At 50.2% G+C, this 19,813-nt stretch overlaps 1 protein-coding gene across 2 annotated transcripts in view; it reads left to right on the top strand.

The window, feature by feature from the left end:
- Nucleotides 1–19,813, top strand: part of Dachs (unconventional myosin-IXb-like dachs) — a 158,235-nt gene that overhangs the window by 71,237 nt on the left and 67,185 nt on the right. Inside the window, exons 1-3 of one of the 2 annotated variants that reach the window (XM_077671269.1) lie at nucleotides 2,692–3,956; nucleotides 11,494–11,843; nucleotides 13,129–13,267. In XM_077671269.1, coding sequence (XP_077527395.1) covers nucleotides 3,848–3,956; nucleotides 11,494–11,843; nucleotides 13,129–13,267 — 598 coding nt within the window. In that variant the 5' untranslated portion in view covers nucleotides 2,692–3,847. Of the gene's footprint in view, nucleotides 1–2,691; nucleotides 3,957–11,493; nucleotides 11,844–13,128; nucleotides 13,268–19,813 lie in introns of those variants that run through there. The other variant, XM_077671270.1, reaches the window with a different exon arrangement.

Here is a 19,813-nt window from a genome sequence, read left to right as displayed (position 1 = left end):
TCGTCGGTGTAATAACGTACCGTCGACATACACCGCGAGGAACTTTGACGTTTGTGTAGTTGGTGCTGCCTAAAGTCTTCATGCAGGGCACCCGCAGATGGCGGGATACAGCATGTAGGCCTGCGTCCGAATTCGCACAAGCGGCGGCAACGTGCACAGGCATGAGTCAGGATAGAGAGGGCCGGGATAGGGACTGTTGCGTACAGAACTTTCAGAGCGCTGGCGCTGCTAAAGGGAATGTCGACTGTTTATGCCGTCCGTAGCAGTATTCATATAGTCGAGGCTTGCCTTTAAAGGGCGCTTCACGGAAAGGTTACTTACTTTGCTGTGAAGACAGCACTACAGAGCTACCAGCGAGTAACGCTGATCGGTGGTAAGGCAGATGGAGAGAGACGTCAGACTTTATTATCCAAAGGACCTATGTACAGTTCCTATAGTAGTGGTTTTCAGTCCACTGTGTCCGCACAGTAGTGAAGCGTCTATGTGCGACTCCGGCGCACATGTTTACAGGGAGTTTCCTGGGCAGACTGGATGTTCACTGTCGGCGGTGGAGACGGCCATAGCTCCCAGGATGTGATGTAAGCGAAAGATTGGACGAGAGAGGGTGGGGAACGTATCCAAGGCAGAAATATCGACTAGGGGGTGTCGAACATAACAAGACTCTATGGCCGCGCTGGCGTGCGTCGTCGCATGTTTCTTGTTTACGTAGTTAAGTTTCGCTAGTAGTCATGCCTTATACAAATAACCCGCGGCAGTTATGATATTAGTTACGAAAATTGTTATTGATAATTGCAGTTGTGATAATTGAAGCCAAAGGAGTCACTGCAAGGCAATGCAGTTACGACTAATGTCATTACCTTCGCGTGATAGCATGGTAAATTTTCTTCCAACGGTTGTGATATTGGCCAAAATAATAAAAAAAAGCATCAAACTCTCGGATGAGACATACGGCGTTGCCCATGTTACAGTATCCAGCAAAGGGGCGGACATGATATCGCTTTCAGACGCGTAGCTTGCAGGTGGGCCAACGAAGTCGCGGGAATATGTCTACCTAAGCCTGGGCAATTTGCGCGATTTGCCCCCACCTACGCATGCAGTGCTACGGGGTTTCATCAGACTGATGTTATCGCACCTGTTACCAACTATCGCGTGCGTGCCTGTTAACATGTGCGCGGCGCTCTCGCGGCCGGAAACACGTGGAGACTTCTTCTCCTGAGACCACCAATAACTGTGGGCACGCGACCATGACGCCGATGAAAGTAAAGCCACGAAGAAGCCTGGAAATGGCTGCTGCTATTCCTTGAAAGGACGGCAAAAGCAACAAACAATCGAGGGGCAGGTGGTCGCGCCAGACAACGGGAGGGCTCCACGCAGCTTACATGCTGGGCTTTCCTACGTCTAGTCTTTTGCTTTGCTGTAGGACAACTGGAAAGTGTACAAGTTGCGGAAGGGGCACTGCTTTTTTTTCGCCATACTCCAAAGCTTAAGTGCACCTGAAATCCAACGAGGTTCACAAAACATGTAGTGCACTAATACGGGAGTACAAGCTCAGTTTGTCCTGGGGCGGTATTCTCGACTTTTGTCCCTTTTGCATCCCTTTCAAAAGTGTCCCTTTTGGCGAGCCCTGATTGGCTAAAAGCAAACAACCGGAAGTGACGTAACGCAAGCGTAACAAGCCTGCTGCCAATGCCCACTGCTTAATCGGAAGTACGTCACGATGAAAGGGACTCAAAAGGGACGTTTTCAAAAGGGACAGTTACGAGAATACCGCCCCTGGTGAACCTCGGTGAAATCATGATGTCAGGTTGCGTCCGTGTGTATACCAGTCGCCTCCTTCATTGTAATGTCCAACGACTTGTGGCGGTAATCGTAGCGGCACTCGCTACAGCCATATTAAACGTCTGCGCATATTAGCCCACTTGCTCGCAACCGCCGTATTGAAACGCCGTTCGGCCAAACCAGCATGTTCGCTTTTGTTGCATTCGAATTCTGTGTGTTCATGCATCACATCGTCGTGGGCACACCTTCAACGCCACAGATACTACTCACGCCACCGTTTGTTCAATTCCGCGAGCCTGGCCTAAGAAAGAACTTCGCCTTGAGGATGACGGACTCCTCACACGCAGTGCGGGTGTCCGGCATTGGCGTACGTGTCGGTAGCGACGCTGACCTAATAACTCTCTATTGTTAGTGCTGTTTGTCCGATCGCCGACCCGTTCACGCCTTCTCTATTCGCAGAGAAAACGGGTGGGAACGAAGAGAACAAAACAGGCCCCTCGCGTGTCTCTTATCTCCGCCGCATGCGGTGGTGACCCGTTCGCCTTCCGTGGACGCCCCAGGCGATGGCGGCGCGTGCTGGGGACACCAGCCGGTCTCCGAGCAGCCGCGCCAGCTGTCGACGGGGCGACAGACGTGGAACGTGCCACGCGCCAGCAGCCGGCTCTTTTTACGCCGCAACTACGGGTGATACTTCGCGAAATCGTCGCCTTCTGTTGGAAGCCGCCCTCCGAACAGCCGGCCCCGACTCAGACCAACTCGCTGCGTACAGACGGGAGACGCCGGTTGTGCGTCGCCCTTTGTCTTCGCTGGTCGTCCTCCTTCAGCGTCCCTTTCTCGGATAAATCGACCCTCACGTTGCAATCCGCTGCCCTCAGGACCCTCTGGACGGGCGCAGCCTTGCAGCTTGGTCCTGTGAGCCTCGTGTGACCCGCGGTTCTTCAAGCGTCGTGGAAAACTTCTTGCGTGGTTCTTGCCGTTCGTATATGGTCTGCCCCGGATGAAATACGACTGCCGTCAATTTACGCGTGAACATCGGGGTGTTCGCCTCCTCTCCTACAATATTCTCGTATGCGTGTGTTCGTGCGTCGTGTCACTGCTCCGCTGCTCTGTCTGCAGTGCGCACCCACGGTTGTTAAGCGTACGTTGTGAGCTTCGGAGGTCAAAATCGTCGCTGTGGCTTTCGGAGAAGTGCAGGATGTGAGCGGCTGTCACGTGACCCCGTTCGCATTCACGTGGAAGAAGTGTCTCAGCCCCGGATTTTCCTTTTTCAAGACCGGCTGCCGAGATGGTTGTGCTAACTGGATGGCGTCTTTTTTGGAGCCCATCTTAACAGATCCGAACTACTGCGGAGTGTTTAAGCAATTGGACGCCATCGCACCGTGGTCTCTTTTTGCAACGTCAGTGAGGAGACAGCGTGTTCAACTATGCGTCACTGGACACATCCTAACTTCGTCGTACTTGTGTGGAGCGAAACGGAAGATCGTTCCTGCGTCCACACAATATAGATAGATGTCCCGGCTTTGGAAAGCCTGACGCACCTTGCCTACAGCATACCGCTGGCACCTAATTGAATTGGAGCACTTTTGTACGAGAAGAGGCTTAAACAAACTGTTTGTGTGTGTTGTTCAGCTCGAAGGAACTGTGCGGGAAGAAATTACTATCTTTAACCGATGACATCTTCATTCATATATATTCAAGGTGCCTTTCACGCCAGAAGCGGAACATGTACGTATAACTGGCCCGGAGGCTAGGCTCGTAAAACTCACCGGAGTTTGTCTCAGCCAAGTTATCTACAAAAATTACGTTTCGTCCTCGAGTGTTTGGCACGACTGCTTGTATCTATGGGCTCAGTGACCCTGACACTGCAAGAGACGTGCGAAGCGTGCTAGATGAATGAAGGTAGCGGCGCTACTGGAGAGACACTTCTCGGATACGCCACCGTCCTTCGCCACTTCATTGGCGATTGCGCGAACGCTGACAGCAACGGAGATTAGCCAAGCGCTTCCTTTCAGCCTGCCCGAAGTGAAGACGTCTTCAGCGAGGAGACTTCCTTACCGCACTCGCGACCATGTCCCTGTCGTGGAGACACTCCATCGCCGCTTCGCAACCGCAGAAATACTACTCGTCGAAACGCTGCGCGAACTTTCAGCGCCGGAACAGCTTCCTCCTCGGCACCTGTGAGTGTAACCCTGAAACGCGCCTCCGTAGTCACCGAGTTCGCCTTCGCTGAGCTTCGACTTGTCCGTTCAGATGACTCGCTCCGCCGCAGTCGTAATGAAAGTGCTACCGCTTGATCGCCCTTACGAGGGGTTGAACCCGAGGTTAACAAAGGTCATTGCGGGGTCGCGAGTGCTGGTAGTGGTGTTTGGGTGGGTAGAGGCAGCGAGAGCTGGAGAAAAGTGTGATTCAAATTTTCGGTGTTTCATGCGCTGAAGCTTCATCTGTAGGCTATGAGGCGCGCCGCTTCGGAGGGCTCTTCCGGAATAATTTGGAACGCTTGGGTATCTTCAACGTGCGCCAAAGTATCTGCACACGGGCGTATTCGCTTTTCGTTTCCGCCTGAAAAGCAGCCGCCACGGCCGGGATCGAACCCGCGTTTGATCAGCTGCACAAGCCGCACAGCTGCACAAGCCACTGAGGCACCGCGGCGTAAATAAAAAGGTGCTATGCCATGAAAACAAACAAACAAGCTTTAGAGATACACAGTTATAGCGGGGCCATTTGGCGTCCTTAACTTCAACATCGCCCCGAACTCAACCCTATCGGGACATACGTAACATTAACTCACTCGTAGTCTTACCTTCAACTTCAGCTGGCCTCACATTCAGATGCTTTAAAACTGGTCTGTGCTTACTTCAAGCAGCGTACCTAAACGTAATTCATGCATGTAAAACGACTAGGCGTTCTACCCCTTACCAGCGATAACTACAAAATATTTCTGGTGAAGGCATTCCTTCAAGAGAATTCATGTCAGCTATTCCAAATGTCTAGGTTAGCGTTGCAAATGCTCTGGACCAAGTGGCTCCCGCATCTCCAGATCGAATTTATGGCTGCGATGCTGACATTTTTATTCAAGCTGTTTGCCTTTGCATAGAGGCAAGGTTTCGTTTCCTGGTGCACACGGAACGATTAGAGCAAGGGCCAATTTTCGCCTAAACATATCTATCACCCCTTGCTTGTCGGTTACACCAGAAACGAGCCGTTGAAGTTCTGATTTACGACTCAATTAATTTGAATAACAAAAAGAGAAATTTTGTCACGCCTAGGCACCCTCCGTGGTGCAGTTAATGCTAAATGAGGGTTGAACTGCGGTATGGATATGCCATTATTGTGTGCTCCGCCATGTTTCACAGCTGCTGGCGATACAAACGGTTCACAGTTCATCGGCGACTACACCACGCTGCAGATGGAATTATTAGAACAGGCGTCGTATGGTAGGCAGCGCGTTCATTCTATGATGGTAATGACGGTCTGCCTACAATTGCACTTGTCCATTGGTGAGCATGTGTCCTCCATTTAATATCACGGCATTGTTTTCCTTTTGCGAGGTTTTCATCCTCTTTCGGTTACTGCGACTGAGAGGCTTGGCCAGTCACCCTTGTTAGCGCTACGTATACATTACTCGCGGGAGCATGCTTTGCTACTCGCTTAATTGTTGCTTGTGTAATCGCAGTGCTCAAATTTCTCTTTTAATAGCACTGAGTATGCATGTCCCTAAACTACTTTTTTTAGTCGAAGCCAGCAACCGTTTCGCTTAGTTCACCTCTAGCTGTGGTGGTCCAGGAGATCCGTGCTCGTCTCTCGCTCCGCATGGGCCCCCGGTTCGAATCCCGTCCAGCGCAAAGCTTACCCAACATGCTTTCCAACTAAAGAGCTTACACTCCTAGCGAACGTGACACTGGATGAAGAGAAGAAGAGACGAAATACGCGTGTACAGTATAAAAACGTATTGTCTAGAGTGCCGTCCGACGGCACTCCAGCTCAGCGCTACTTCCATGGCTAGAGTACCGTCTGGCGACATCCTAATTTTTAAAAACCTGCCGTTATAGTGTAGAGGTACAGTCTTATCTTCGTGTTACTACAGTCGGTGGGTGAAGTTCGGCTGTTGCCTCCTTTATTTCTTTTTACATTTTAGTTTCAATTATAATTTTCATGGCTTAGATTAGTTTTCGGTGTTTTAAATGTTTTTTTTTCTGTTCGTTTTGTTATGTCCGGTTAGTTTACGTTACGTTGGTGGAGGCCGAAGTATAGTGCCAGGCGCGGACGCGTTGCAGGTTGTCATCGGAACGCCTGTGGACGTCGCTTTAGTTAAGTGCTTATAGTATACCGTCGGACGGCACCCTAGACACGGCCTAGAAAAACACTTTATTTTACTGTTTCGTCCCATGTTTTCTTCGACCAGCGTCCCGCTCGCTAGCAGTATGAGTACATTAGCAACCAACTCGCCCAACTTTCCACTTTAGTCTTTCCAACTTGATTAGGTAAATTCTTTACAGGAGCTCCTCTGAGAAACGCGGCGCAATTATTCCGAGCTCATACGTCAACCTGTTTTTATTGCTTGAGCGGTCTCCCTTTCTGTGCGCCATCCTGCGGCCATTTTGTCTGCTACGGGCGCCAGGATTTCTATCAACGTAGTTAATTCTCACGCGTTAAAATGATTAAAACAGCATTTTGACTGGCTTGGTACTTCTGGGACCCCTTCGAGCCTGAAAATTGTGATCATTTAGTAACAGAAATAAATCTTCGCCTAATAAATAACAACGTGATGCGATAGATAAGACATTTGCGGTGTATGTCATTCGGGGATCCAACACGTGCAGTTTAAAGAGAATGTAATAAAACACATTGAAACTCGTGGTACAGATTTAAAATTATGTCAAGGGGGTTTCACTTTGTCGCTCACAACAAAACCATTGCAAATTGCCCACAGGGGTGAACTAACTCGTAAACCGACGTTGTCACGGGAATACACCGGAGAGAGTGATAGCCATTGGCCAATTACTTATTATGTTAATATCTAGCTGTAGGTACCCATGTACTCCCTACCTGATAACCCGCTCCGCATGCATAGGGAGCAGATAAAGTAATACTACCCCCCGCCTCGCGAACTTGGGTTATGGGGTTTAATTTTTTTTCGTCTGCCTGGACGCTCCTGACTTATAATCATCACCATGACACTTGTAGAGCATGCGCCCGCGTTTGAACAATCTGACGTCAGAACAGAGACACATTAAGCGAACATTATTACTCCACAGTCCTTATTACTCTTATTATCTAATTACTCCACACACGGTAGCGTCATTCTGACCTTCAAGCTCAGCCAAGGTCAAGCAAGCGCCTCGTGTGGTTCCGCGGTGTCGACGGAGGCGCCCCCGACCACGCTTCGGTCGCGGGCCGAACCATTTGGTGTGACCAAAGAGGTGTGACCCACGGAAGCGTGCTATTTATTACAACGGGTCGTGGCCTTGCAAGAGCAGCGCGTCTCGCTTGGCGGCGCAGAGAAATGTGTCGAAAGAACTTTGTGAGGGGCGAATTCGGAATGGCACGCACTTGAAGCTTCGCTTCCCGTGGATTTTTTTACCTATGCGTCGGACTCGTCAAGTTTCCCTTTTATTATTCATTTGCGAGGCGTGGAGCGTCAAATCTTGTCAACCCAACTTGGCGACAGAGTATCCAAGTGTCGTTACCATCACGGCCGCACTTACGTAATACATGCCTCAGCCGACTGTCCGAAATGGTTGGACGTTACAAACAGCGGCTATTTTCTTTGCAAGAAACATCGGTATCACCCTCTCCCTCACGCAAAAACAAGAAGCCGTGAATGCGGCGGACTCCAAAGAAAAAAAAAATCTCACTACTAAGGATGTGTTAACCGCGGTGTCGTTGCGTCGGAACGACTGTGTAATAGCCCGTTTCTGTAATAGACCCCATCCTCCTCCTCTGCTTTCGTGCGCGCAGACCACATTTTGTGGACCGTCCGGCGCTGCCATGGGCAAAGCCTGTCCTAGTTACAGGACCTAACCCAATTTCGTCGGCTCTTGATACTTTTGTGTCCGCACGTGCTTACGCGCTTGACGGCTTCCCCTGAAAAAAAAAAAAAAAAAAAGAACGTTGCTTTTCTTTTATATGCCGGGGGTAATTAATCCCCCAACCAATTAGTCAGCGATTATGTAAAAAACAAAATAAAGGCTGTCATGCAAGGCTTTGCAATCAAAAGTGCGCTAACGAAGCTACGGGTGTAACGGTTGCAAAACAGACATGCGGTTCTCTCAATGCCGTGGTGGTGGTGGTGGCGCGACCAATCAGATGGCTCTCACCCACTCAGGGGGGTTCGCCAGGAAAAAGGTTACTTTACCGAGAGAAACTATATGTTTCCGGGGAAAAAGAAAATATTGAGATATTAGAACCCATTAACAGTAGACGCATAAAGAAACAAAATTGAGGAAAGTATATACAAGCAAAAAAGGTTGAGAAATGAAATCCCAAGAAAATTAGAACGTGATAAAGGAGAGATAACGCGGTGCAGATGAAGCAGTGAGAAAGCGCGCGTAGTTTTGACAGGGAAACCCGGCAGAACCAAATGACAGGTAGCGCGACGACCTGATTCTAGAATGAATGAGTGTATCTCAGGGCAAAGATTCCCGTGGCCAAATCCCAGTATTTTAGACCTGAACGATACAATTTGTGCCTGCGTGAAGTATCCGTCTCCTTCTCATTTTTTTCCCACCCTCCTCTTTTGATGTTTTTAAAGGCGATAAAATTCGTTGGCATTTCGTCTCCGGTCTTTGCTCCGAACCACGGTGTAAGAATATTCTTGCACCGTGCTCCGAACTGACCGGGGAATAGCAGCGGGCGCCTGTACGTGGCTTGACTTGTTGACAGGTTACCGTGCTCGAAGAAATTGCGGCAGCCTGGGTCGGTTTCACGGCAGCGCTCTAGCACGACAGAAGCAAATCAGCGTGACCAACTTTGCGAAAATGTCCCGAAACCTTTCTCCGTGCACGAAATTCAAAGTACCATTATCATCACAAGATGCAGTATGAAGCAGAAGCACACGGTGGCTACTTTCCGCGGCCATGAACACTAATATTATAGCGAACAGCTGGTCTAATAGTTTCTTAAAGCTTCAGTGTCGTCACTGCTGCCGTTGTACTGCAGGAAAGCCAACTTTGTCTCACGACGATGATGAAAGATCGTAGGTGAAGCAAAAAAAAAAAAAAAACGCTTCCCAAAACCGGAATTGAACCTGGGTCCCTCGTGTTATGAAGCCAGCGTCTAAGCGATTGCTCGGTTTCTTTTTTTTCTGCACTGCCTGGAAAACTGCACTTATTACAACCTACAAAAGTTATGAGTCACTGCAGCTAAAATAAGCCGTCCGTCAAAACTCCGGCAAGCAGACGCACGCGTCCAACAGATGCAGCCTTTCTGGTGGGTCACTTTGTGCCGCATAAATGCTCCGCACCAACGCAGCTTGCTCCCGAAAAATGGACTTCGTCGGGCGAGGGGGTTCCGCGTGCCTGTCCGTCATGCGGCACTTCCACAACCTATACAATCCCATCACAACAAATATATCATAGGGCACTCCAGTAAGTAACACGTAAGAACCCAATTGTATGAGTGGTAATGTCCATGTCCTTTTTAAGAGTTCTTTGCAACACATACCAGAAAAAAACACCGCATCCCGGCACAAAACAAAACAATGATCAATGATCTCAGGTTGATTGCATAAACGGCAATTGTCACACCAAGGAATAGAGATTCCTTTCTCGCGCAACCATGTTTTCAATGGGAGTGTTGATGTATGCAACTTAAAGAAAAGCGATGTTGCATCTCACCAAATGCAAAAACGATTGCTCCGTTTCGACTTTCTCTTTTTCTTTATTAGCTCCATTTCGATACCCTCGAAGCGAACGCCAAGCAGCAGGTACCGATTCGGGCCGTACACCTCAAGTCCAAACGTTCGGCCTACAGAGTGCACACTCGAGAGCTGCTGCGGGTAGTCCAGAAAAGTGGTGCCTGCCTCCAGAACAGCCCATACTCGCAGTGTGGGATTCGCCAACCAAAGAATCCATCTCGAGAAAGCGTCGCGTTCAACCATCGTCGCCGTTGGACGGGGCGGTGCATTTAAACGGGGTTTGAAATGCCGTAGAGTCGGAAGCAACAACAACGTGTGTTGTTGCTACTGGCCGTCGTCGCACGCCGCACGGCACGTACGTACCGTGCATCAAGGTCACTGACAAACCACCGACAACTGGGTTTGGTTAGATGACTCCGTAAAGGTTGCAGCCGGTTGGGCGGGAGTGTTGTATGACGTCATGCGAGTCCAGGGCTGCCTGCGGGCTGACAGTGGCGGGTGATTCTCGGTACACGTTACAGATCTCCCTGTGCTCTCACAGGGTGCAGACTGGTGTGGCTTTGTTGCCAGCGCTGGCTGTGTGTATTATACGTGGTGTGTAATTGTATTTGTGAACCTGTAACCTAGTGTGATAGGGCGATGCGCAGCTATCGCCGTTCATGAATTTGAGCGAAAGATTGCCTTCACGCTGCAACATTTCTTTCCAAAGTAAAAACAAAGTAACGAATCAAGTCATCTCCCGTTTCCAGGAGTTGCTTTTTCTGCCCGTTTTGCTCGCTTAGATCCGTACTCTCTAAAAAACAAACTCCAAATCTGTTTCGTTTGGCTCGGGAGCGATCCCAGTGGGCAGTGCCGCATTGCATTCTTGCTTGCTAATTATTGGCTGCTGTTAATCTTTTCTAGCGACTTCTGAAAGCTCTATAACACGCTATCAACGCCTAAATGATACTGGGGCCTGCAATGATTTCTGAGGCAACCACACTTAGTTGGGAATTAGTTGAAAGTTTAGGAAATAATCTCGTGTTTCTGCACGCACAAATTAGTCGCGTTCGCTGCAGTGCTCGCCCCTGTGGCGCAACAAGCGGTATGTGAAAAGTAATTGTGCGCAGTTTTTCGCGTCTTAACTTTAAGCCGTGCTACCAAGAGCGTACGTCTCTTGGTTAAAAGCTCTCTTCATCCTTCGTCTATTTCGTGGTGATTTAGAGTGCTCTTATTTGCTGGTAGTTACAGTGTACTTGTGGCAAGACAATGTAATGTCGCGAAGCCACTTGCCTGATTTATAGATTGATTATTGCGCAACACTTCTCTTTAAGAGTCGGGTGCATTTAGACTAATTGTTTTAGTTTTTCATCGGTTGATTTAGGTCGTGAATTAGCTCACGGTTACTTTCACGAGGTGGGTTTATTTACTTCTTGATTCATAGCTTGATGTTGTTTGATCCATTCGGTTACCACTGGAGGATGAAACTCAGATGTTATTGGTTTACTTGTTTATTGACTGGCTCGCTGGTCGAATTTTTGTTATTTGAAGGGGGAATGCATTGAAGCATAATAATTGCATAATTGTTCGATGGAAGCTATTGCTGGTTGTGCTTGAATACATTGCAATCGATCGACCGTATTGGTGCTTCAGGGTAAAATAGATTGTACTTGGCAAGTTTGGCTAGTTGGTGCAGATGTATGTTGTACAAAGCAGCACAGGATAGAAACGGCGACGGCACAGCGCTCAGCTTTCATCGTTTGTTCTTTTCGTACGTGAGCATGTGGCGCTGTTTTTGAACATGGTACTGATTTATTTTTTTATCTTTGATCGAGTTGCCTCTTTTTCTTATCTCTCTCTCTCCTCTCGTGTGCTCGCAGATGCGTCCTCGTCCAATGAGGCGGTCCACCTGCAGCAGCGCCTCAAAAGCCTCAGCTGCGAGCTCGTGACTCTGCGCAACCGGCTGCACGTCACAGAGGCCGGGGGAGGCGGCCAGCACCCGCCGCCCGCACCCCCGCCACACGCCGCCGGCGGAGGCGGAGGACACGGCGGCGGGGCGCCCACGCCGATCGCCGTGCACGATGGCGCCCCCATGCGAGGAGGGGGAGCCAACCCGGCCTCTGGGGTGGCCGGTCTGTCACCCGGGGTGGGCGGAGGGGCACCAGCGTCCGGCGGCGGCAACGCGGCCCAGGTGTCCAGCGGGCCCACGTCGCCACCCGTTGGCATTGCGGTGAGTTCGGTGCCACTGTTTCCGCTACGCCCGATTTCCTCGCTGTATTAGGATGCTGTCCTCATTTGACGAGTACAAACCAGCATGTTGCGAGTACAGGAGATTTAACACTGCATGGCTTTACGGGCACTCCGAAATGCACATACCACGGACACTACGCAACGATGAACACGACCCAATGCTAACTGCTCCGTACAGACGTCTATATCTCCGCATATTCCTCTGGATATGCACAAACAGGCAAACGACCCTGAGATATTCCTCCCTCCACAGGCCACCCTTCCAATTGGGCGGGTCACGCCTTCTAAGGAACTCAAAGAGCGTATTGGACCACGTTACTAACCCACATCAGAAACACTCGGGAACTCTTACACGCTACAGGAGTCTTTATAACCTGACCAAGAATCTAAGCAGTCCTCTACACGTGGGCTCCAAAACAAAGTTTTTTTCCTCCCTCTTTCTCTCTCCTTCTCGGCCACGTGCTGCGGGCCGTTCGCATCGCTCGTCTCGGGTCGAGCTCGCTGCCATTAGCATTAATCTGCTGCCATACGTGTCTGTTAATAGGCCGGAGATTGGGCGTCGGCGTCGTAACAGGGTGATGGCAGACAAAGTGGCAGACGATGCAAAGACAACAAAAATTAAAGTAATTGAGTTGAATTAAAGAGTAGTAAATTTGGGTCTGGACGTGAATTGAACTCAAGGGCCCTGAAAGGCAAAGCGAGCACGCATCCCCGCGACGCTGCGGCTCTAGCTGACTAGATGGGCCTATATGGGCTGCCTTATGACCCCAGTACTGTGTCTTACGCCCGTAGAACACATAAATAGAACTCATGAGCCCTAGCTATGCCAGTATACACCACCACGGGGCACGTATTGACAAAACATGGATACAATCTCCATGGTTGCCGCGTGCTACGAATATTGACTTGTTTGCGCGTTCGCTCCCATCCTCGTTTGCGCACATCCAAGGTTCATATTCCCATTTCACGCGCGCAAGTCTTCAGAAAGTTTTGTGGGAAATTAAAACAAAATATTTCCGCCAATTCATTTCTAAATTTCTCGTGGTTGCCACAATATATGAGGTAGATGACATGCACTCAACAAAAATCGGTTGCCTGTCCCTTTAAGCTTCACGTCAACCCTAATTGTCACGGAACTATTTGCTCTAGAACAGACAGTCTCATTGCGCGTTGTCGAACGCCGTGGCCATTTCCAACGTCTCGAAGTACCGTGTTGGTTAATCGGTCAAGAGAGGTCGCTCATGACAACTTCCCCTTTCCCGCAGGACGCCGGCCTGGTAGATGGCGGGGTGTCCGGTGGCGCCCTCCCGCACCACCAGGGAGCGCCACCCGTGCCCCACCCTGCGCTCAAGGACTCCAAGCACGCGCTTCAGCCGGGGACCGCGGCCCACTCCTACGCACAGGGTGAGACTCCTATTCTCCGACCAACTATTCGCGTGGCATCCTCTTGCTCATTTCAATTGACTTCGTCGTGTTTTACTTCGGATACCTCGTTCCACCGAGGTTGCCGACGATGTATCCAGTCCTACAGCAAATAACGGCAGAGACAGGATCTTCGAAGTTCATGGAGGGAAGAATACGCAACTTTCATGACCGTCACGAAGGTTTAAGTACACGATTGCAGCCGATTTGCTGCTACTTTGCGGCCGCAACGACCTTTACTCCATCATTGTTGCTATAAGTTTGAGCTTCCTGCATTATTCTGGAAATGAGAATCATTGCACATCACCTTGAAGGGGCGTATACGTTATGACTTGTAATTCTCGTTACGAAGAAGTGTTGCCACAATTACGGCGAACGCTTGAGTGTTTTTTTTTTTTGGCCAATCTTCATAGGTGGGTATGCTTGATTTCACAAACGTGCGCCGGGAAGGCTGGGCGGTCGCCGCGAGGCACGCCCACACGAGCGCTAGGCATTTTCTAGGTTTTTCAACTGCCGGGCGGTTGCCGTAATCTTAGCCCGTCTCCCTAACTGGGCATGCTTGGCGTGACAAACGTGCGCAGGGGACGCCGGGCGGTCTTCGCGAGGCCCGCGCTCACGCGCGCGTGCTCGGAAATGTCTTGTTATTTCTAACTACGGACACGAACAATTACAATTTGTTGAAGAGCTTCGCCGTCAAAAACTATAATGCATTTCCTCGTAGGCCGGTTGGTAGACCGAAGTGCTCGGATGAGACATGTGGACACACGGCGCGTGCTTGAAAAAACGGCCTTCCATTGTGCCAAAACGGTTGCTTGAAAATCGCGGATGAGGAAAGGCTCTAGATAAGACAGTACACGCATCGATCATGAAGAAAGAGCACAATAGTCGACCTTTAGGTCATGATCCACGTATCGTGTACATTTAAATTGCTCGTAGATGCGTTTAGTTAGCGCGAGAAAAATCGTCGCACGGGTTCGCTCTTCGTTAAAGGATAACAAAGACCTTGGGGCACGCTGTCGACGCGAGGACGTTTGAACAGTCGCGGCGCGAGTTGTGCAGCCTGTGGCGTACCCGTTCGTACGGTCCCTTGAAGGTTTCACCAGAGTCCTCTGGTTTGACGATCGATTGGACTTCCAATCAAGCAAAGGTTGGCCGCACTTTTACCGCAGGTTTTGACGCACTTTTGATGTCGGAACGCTTTCGTTCTTCTCTCAACTTTCTTCGGGAAGGGATGATAAATTTTTCGAAGACTCTCCCGCCATGTCAGCATGCCCACGGAGTGCTCTGACGTTTCCCATGCTCCTTTGCTACGCCTCGCCTTCACCACTACGTCAATGTGGCATGACCGAGCACGCTTACGCCAAAGAAACCTGCATGCGGACGCCGCGGCTTCTCGGTTCGCTTTTCAGATTGAGGCGAAAAGAGAAAACACCTGTGCGTCCAGATGTGGGCCCACGTGAAACATCCCCAGGTGGTCGGCATTAATTCGGAGCGTACCTCCACTATGGCGCACCTCATAACCCGGGTATAGCTGGACGCTTTGGACCCCACAATCTAAAGCCTGTTGCAAATCAACCGCACTCGCCTTCTGCGCCGCTAATTTCGCTTACACCCCTATTCCTTCCGAAGCGCGGTAAAAATTTTCCGTGTAATTTAATCACATTTAGCTTCCGAGCTTAGCTGTGGTAGCGTGAGTACTTGTCCCACTTAAGATCGACTTACCGAAATTAATTGACGCCCACAACAGGTTTTTAACAGTCGAGGCGTTGTAGCTGGCCGTAATGTATGGCGAGTAAAGAGTTAGGGATACCAACAAAATGCCGAGCGCGTGTCTCGCGGCGACCACCGAGCGTCCCCGGCTTGCGCAGTAGCTTGAGCAAAAAAAAAAAAAGAGAAAGCAAAAAATTTGAGGACCATCTCGCGTTGCCTAGCAACCAACAACGCCACAGCTGGCGCAACACCTGCTCTGCGGAACCTCGACGCCACTTCAGAAACGCCGCGAATGCGTCGTGCAAGTACGCGTAGCCGCTGCACCCCAAGCGTCGTCAAGCGCTACCGCGCATGTAATGCTTGGCATCAGCAACACGACGATATCGGCATTACTACTACTAACACAGTGTAGAGCAGCGATGGAAGATGCAAATAACAATTTCAAACTTTTAAAAATGCGTGGTGATTCAGTGATCACGTAGAAAGATATCCTGCAGCTTCGCTATCGTTCAAGCCTTGCGGGGGTTCAGTGCCTCAGGCGTTGCGCTGCTGAGCACGAGGTCGCGGGTTCGATTCCCGGCAACGGCGGCCGCTTTTCTGATGGAGGCGAAAAGCAAAAACGCCCGTGTATGCGAGAATTGGGCGCACGTTAAAGATCCCCAGGTGGTCAAAATTTATCTGGAGCCCTCCACTACGGCGTGCCTCATCGCCTGCGTTGCGTCGGCGAGTTAAACCCTACAATCAATCAATCAATCAATCAATCAATCAATCAATCAATCAATCAATCAATCAATCAATCAATCAATCAATCAATCAATCAATCAATCAATCAATCAATCAATCAATCAATCAATCAATGGTTCAAGCCCTGCCCGACTTAGTGCAAGCTCCGGCAGTGCTTTTTCTCCGACAGGAACGTGCAGTAGAGGACATAAAAGCGGTAACTCGGCACAAGCGTCGTACCATGATGTGGTAAAATAGTCAGGCATCGCACCTAATCCGAAACTATGCGTACCTGCTCTACTCGAAGGCCAGAAGGCACGATCAAATTTTGCTCTAAACCATAGGCTATCAAATTTAAGTTCCCAAATAGCGTGTCTTTTCCGGACGAATTAGCAAGGCGTGGAAAAACACCAGCCCGTGTTGCTGAGAAGTGGTCGTGGCTTCGTCTTGTATTGTAGACGCGTAACCTTGTAATAAACGGCGTTGTGATCATGCGCATGAGGCCACATCGGCTACAAACTTCCGTATCGATGAAACTCCTGCAAGCTAGTGCCATGAGGAAAGGCGCCGAAATACGAGTCTCCAGCGTTAAAGGGACAGACAACCAATTTTTGTCGAGTATATTTTAAAGGAGTACTGACACGAAATTTTTATGTTACGTTTTTTTCGCTGCTATGCGTGCCTACCAGCCCACTAATCATAGAATGACAGATTAGACGGTCGAGCGCAGCGTAAACATTCATTTACGGCGTCGTTTATTCGTGCCAGTTTCGGTTTCGACTGAAAAACGCCGAGCGGCCGCCATGACAGCATGTATAATATGACGTCACCATTCTTGCCGTATCGCTGCCTCTCTGGAAGCGCGCGCGAGCGAGCGCACGCGCGCGCCCAGACCGGCCGAGGTTTTCGCCGTCCCCACAGGCCCGGGCAGCATGACGTCAGTCCCAAAACCATGACGTGTACACACGCCCGAGCAGCGCGCGCCAACCACAGCCAGCGCGTCAGCTTCGTCACGGGAGCCCCGACGTCGGCAGTTTGGGGCACGTAGCAGATGATGTCACGTCGGCCCGCTCTGGGCTTTCTCGTGCGGGCGAAGATTAAAATGGATTTTAAATATGTTTCGCTGAACGGTTGCTGTTGAAACTTGCTGGGAGATATCTCCTGATAAAAAGGAAACGTTTTACATAGTTATCTCAGCTTTGAAATTTCGTGTCAGTACTCCTTTAAGGGCGAAGCCCCTTAGTGGCTCGGCCTGTGGGCATCTCACGTCGTTGTAGTATTATGTAGTCACCGTACTAAAACGACGGGACACTCCAATGCCTCGCGCTGGAATGTTTCATTTTCGTGGGGAAAAGGCGCACTAAAACAACACACCGGGACACTCGTTTTCCGACGTCTCGCGCTAGAACGCTTCGTGCTTCAAAGACACTTCCAAACGACTTCATCTGAGTGTGCAAAAATGCCAATGCGGAAAGAATGCTGTTATACACTGCATGCTTCGGCAGTCCCCAGGTTTCACGTTAGAGAGAGAGAGAGAGAGAGAGAGTAAATGTTTATTGAAAATGAAAAGACGTCGGCCTGAGAAAGGGATCTTGGGCCTCCTACTTCCAACTGGGGGAGGGTACTGCGGACAAATAGAGAAACGAATGAATACGGCAGGTGTGGGAAATGAAAGTGAAATCGACAAATGTACAAGCAGTAAAACCAATAAACGTCTCGCATACAACGGGGCGCTAAATCGGATTATTACAATCCAGTTTTCAGCACATATTATCGTCCATAAAACAAACCATGAAGACATTATTTCGCAGTCTGTTAAATGTTGTCGCAACCTAGAGCCGAGCATCCAGAGAGGAATCACCAAGAAATATAAGTAGGCTTATAGCGGCTAGGCTTTGTTTCCTGTTGTCAGCCCGAATTCCCAAAATCTTAAATTCCTTATGGTCGCCCTGCTACATAAAACACTGGCTTTCCTATGAGCTAGGGGACACACACTCCACAAAAATCGGTTGTCTGTCCCTTCCAAAAATTGTGGCCATTAAACGGAGACGGTAAGCACATAGGACGCGCTCAACTCCGGAAGAGCCGAGTGCACATGTCAGTGCCTCCGCACAGACTGCCGCTCGAGCGCTTGGTGGAATCAATTCGCACCGGCGTTTGGGTGTCTGGACGCCCTCGCCTTCCTTTGCGCCTTCAGCCGCCCTGCAGTCTGGTCCAATGATCGCGTGCTTTCCGGCGACGGTAATGTGCGGGCAGAACATCGCCCTCGAAGAAGCCCTCACTGATCCCCGTTAAACGCTTTTTCGTGCAGTTGCTACGCCACGGCGAAGATGCCGGCGTGCGTGGCGGTTTTCTTTCGCGGGAGCGTACGCGTCCGCTGCGGGGCAGTTAGAGCGTTCTTACGTTTTGTGCTGATTGGGACTCCGTGAGATGAAGTAAAAAAAAATTCCAGCGACGGGCGGCCGGGTCATCATGTGGGGTCGGCCGCACAATTTTAACCACGTCCAACACTTGCCACGTGTCACGAGAACTTCGTAGTAGCTTCTTTTTTAAGCGAAGCCTACATGGGTAGGGTTCCGTGCATTTTTCATGTCTGCGAACAAAAGCTGCCGGGGCACCACGTGTGTTCGTAGCGCAAGATGTTGAAAAACGAATGTCTCTGGTGCTTGCGTGTGTGCGTGCGTGCGTGCGTGTCTGGGCAGGTGGGTGGGTGTGGGTGTGCGCGTGCGTGCGTGTGTGCTATATGAGGGCGCGGTAAGCGCAAAAGTTGCGCACCATTGAAAACATTAATTTGGACCTCCAGCTTATACGTTTCATTACTTGGATATGCAATTTGAGCGGATTAGTTAATAATAAGCCCCTAAGGTCCCTAGTAGTGTCACACAGGTAATACTGTAATTACCCGATTCTAACGCGCCCCCGATTCTAACGCGCACCCCATTTTCCTGACAAAAAACCGAAAAACTTGCACCTCCGATTGTAACGCGCACGGAACTGTGTGAGCATGAAAAACGAATGCGAGAGAAACGGCTGATTTATTTCCCGAAGCAATCTCACTCATCTCACTCCTCGTCGCTCTCCGCTGACCGCAACATGTCGTCCTCGGTGCCGTCAAGCACGTTCGCGATGCCACACTTCTGAACTAACGTTCAACCATGGTCGATGGGATCGTGGCCCACGCCTCACACGCCCATCCCGCGAGCTTCTCCAGAGGCGCACGCTTCAGCCGACCGCTCGTTTTGAACGCGTGAGAGCCGCCGCTGCCATTGCTGTTATCAAGCGTGCAAGTGGAACGATTTGACGATTTGTGTGAACGCCGATAGAAAAGCCTAGGCGCCTATGCTTCCTGCGTCCGAAAATTCGTTGCTAAAAGCTTTAGCGCCATTTTGACATGGCGATGGCAATGGGTGAGATGAAATTTCCGCTGTTTCGGTGTCGGTTTCGTATCCGATTCTAACGCGCATGCGATTTTTCGACCTATTTTTCCGAAAAAAAAGTGCGCGTTAGAATCGGGTAAGTACGGTAAATGTTTCTCAAAAGTTTACTGCGGCTCAACCCGCGTCAGCCATCTCTAAGTTTGCACCGCCTTCCCTTTCTCGGTCTTCCAAGCATTTGCGTGGGCAATTTCCCTCGCTTCATCGAAGCAGTGGCCCCGTTGCTACTGTCGTCAAGGCAGTTGGCGTTCTCAATTTCGATTTCCCCTCCGTAATATGCACGCCGCATATAAGCGCCACTGATCATTCACCTTCACAACATGCTATGACTCAAGACTTTTTTTTCTTTTCAAGCGAACCTTTCTTTGCGCCATTCCCCCACTTTATGGGCCCTGCTGCTGCTGCCGCGCCCTTCCTCCGACGTAGGTTTGTCCCAACACCACCAGGTGGCCCTCGCCTTCGCGGTTCGCGGCGTCTCGTCGCTCGGCGGCTGCGTTATAGATACACTTCCAGGAATGCCTTATGCAGTGGGCCCTTTTACGGTGTGGCTGCCGGCCGAAGTAGCGTCTGAGCTCATTCGCGTTGTCAGTTTGAACGACGCTGTAGGTTTGAATGAGCGCCGACCAGACGACACCATTGGTTTTCGCAGAAGACTTCAACC

This window comes from Haemaphysalis longicornis, unplaced genomic scaffold (genome assembly GCF_048455015.1).
Source record: "Haemaphysalis longicornis isolate Haplotype H1 unplaced genomic scaffold, Haemaphysalis longicornis Haplotype H1 scaffold_5, whole genome shotgun sequence".
Taxonomy (NCBI): Eukaryota; Metazoa; Arthropoda; class Arachnida; order Ixodida; family Ixodidae; genus Haemaphysalis; species Haemaphysalis longicornis.
The sequence above is the reverse complement of the archived record's forward strand: the minus strand, read 5'-3'. Positions and strand labels throughout refer to the sequence as shown.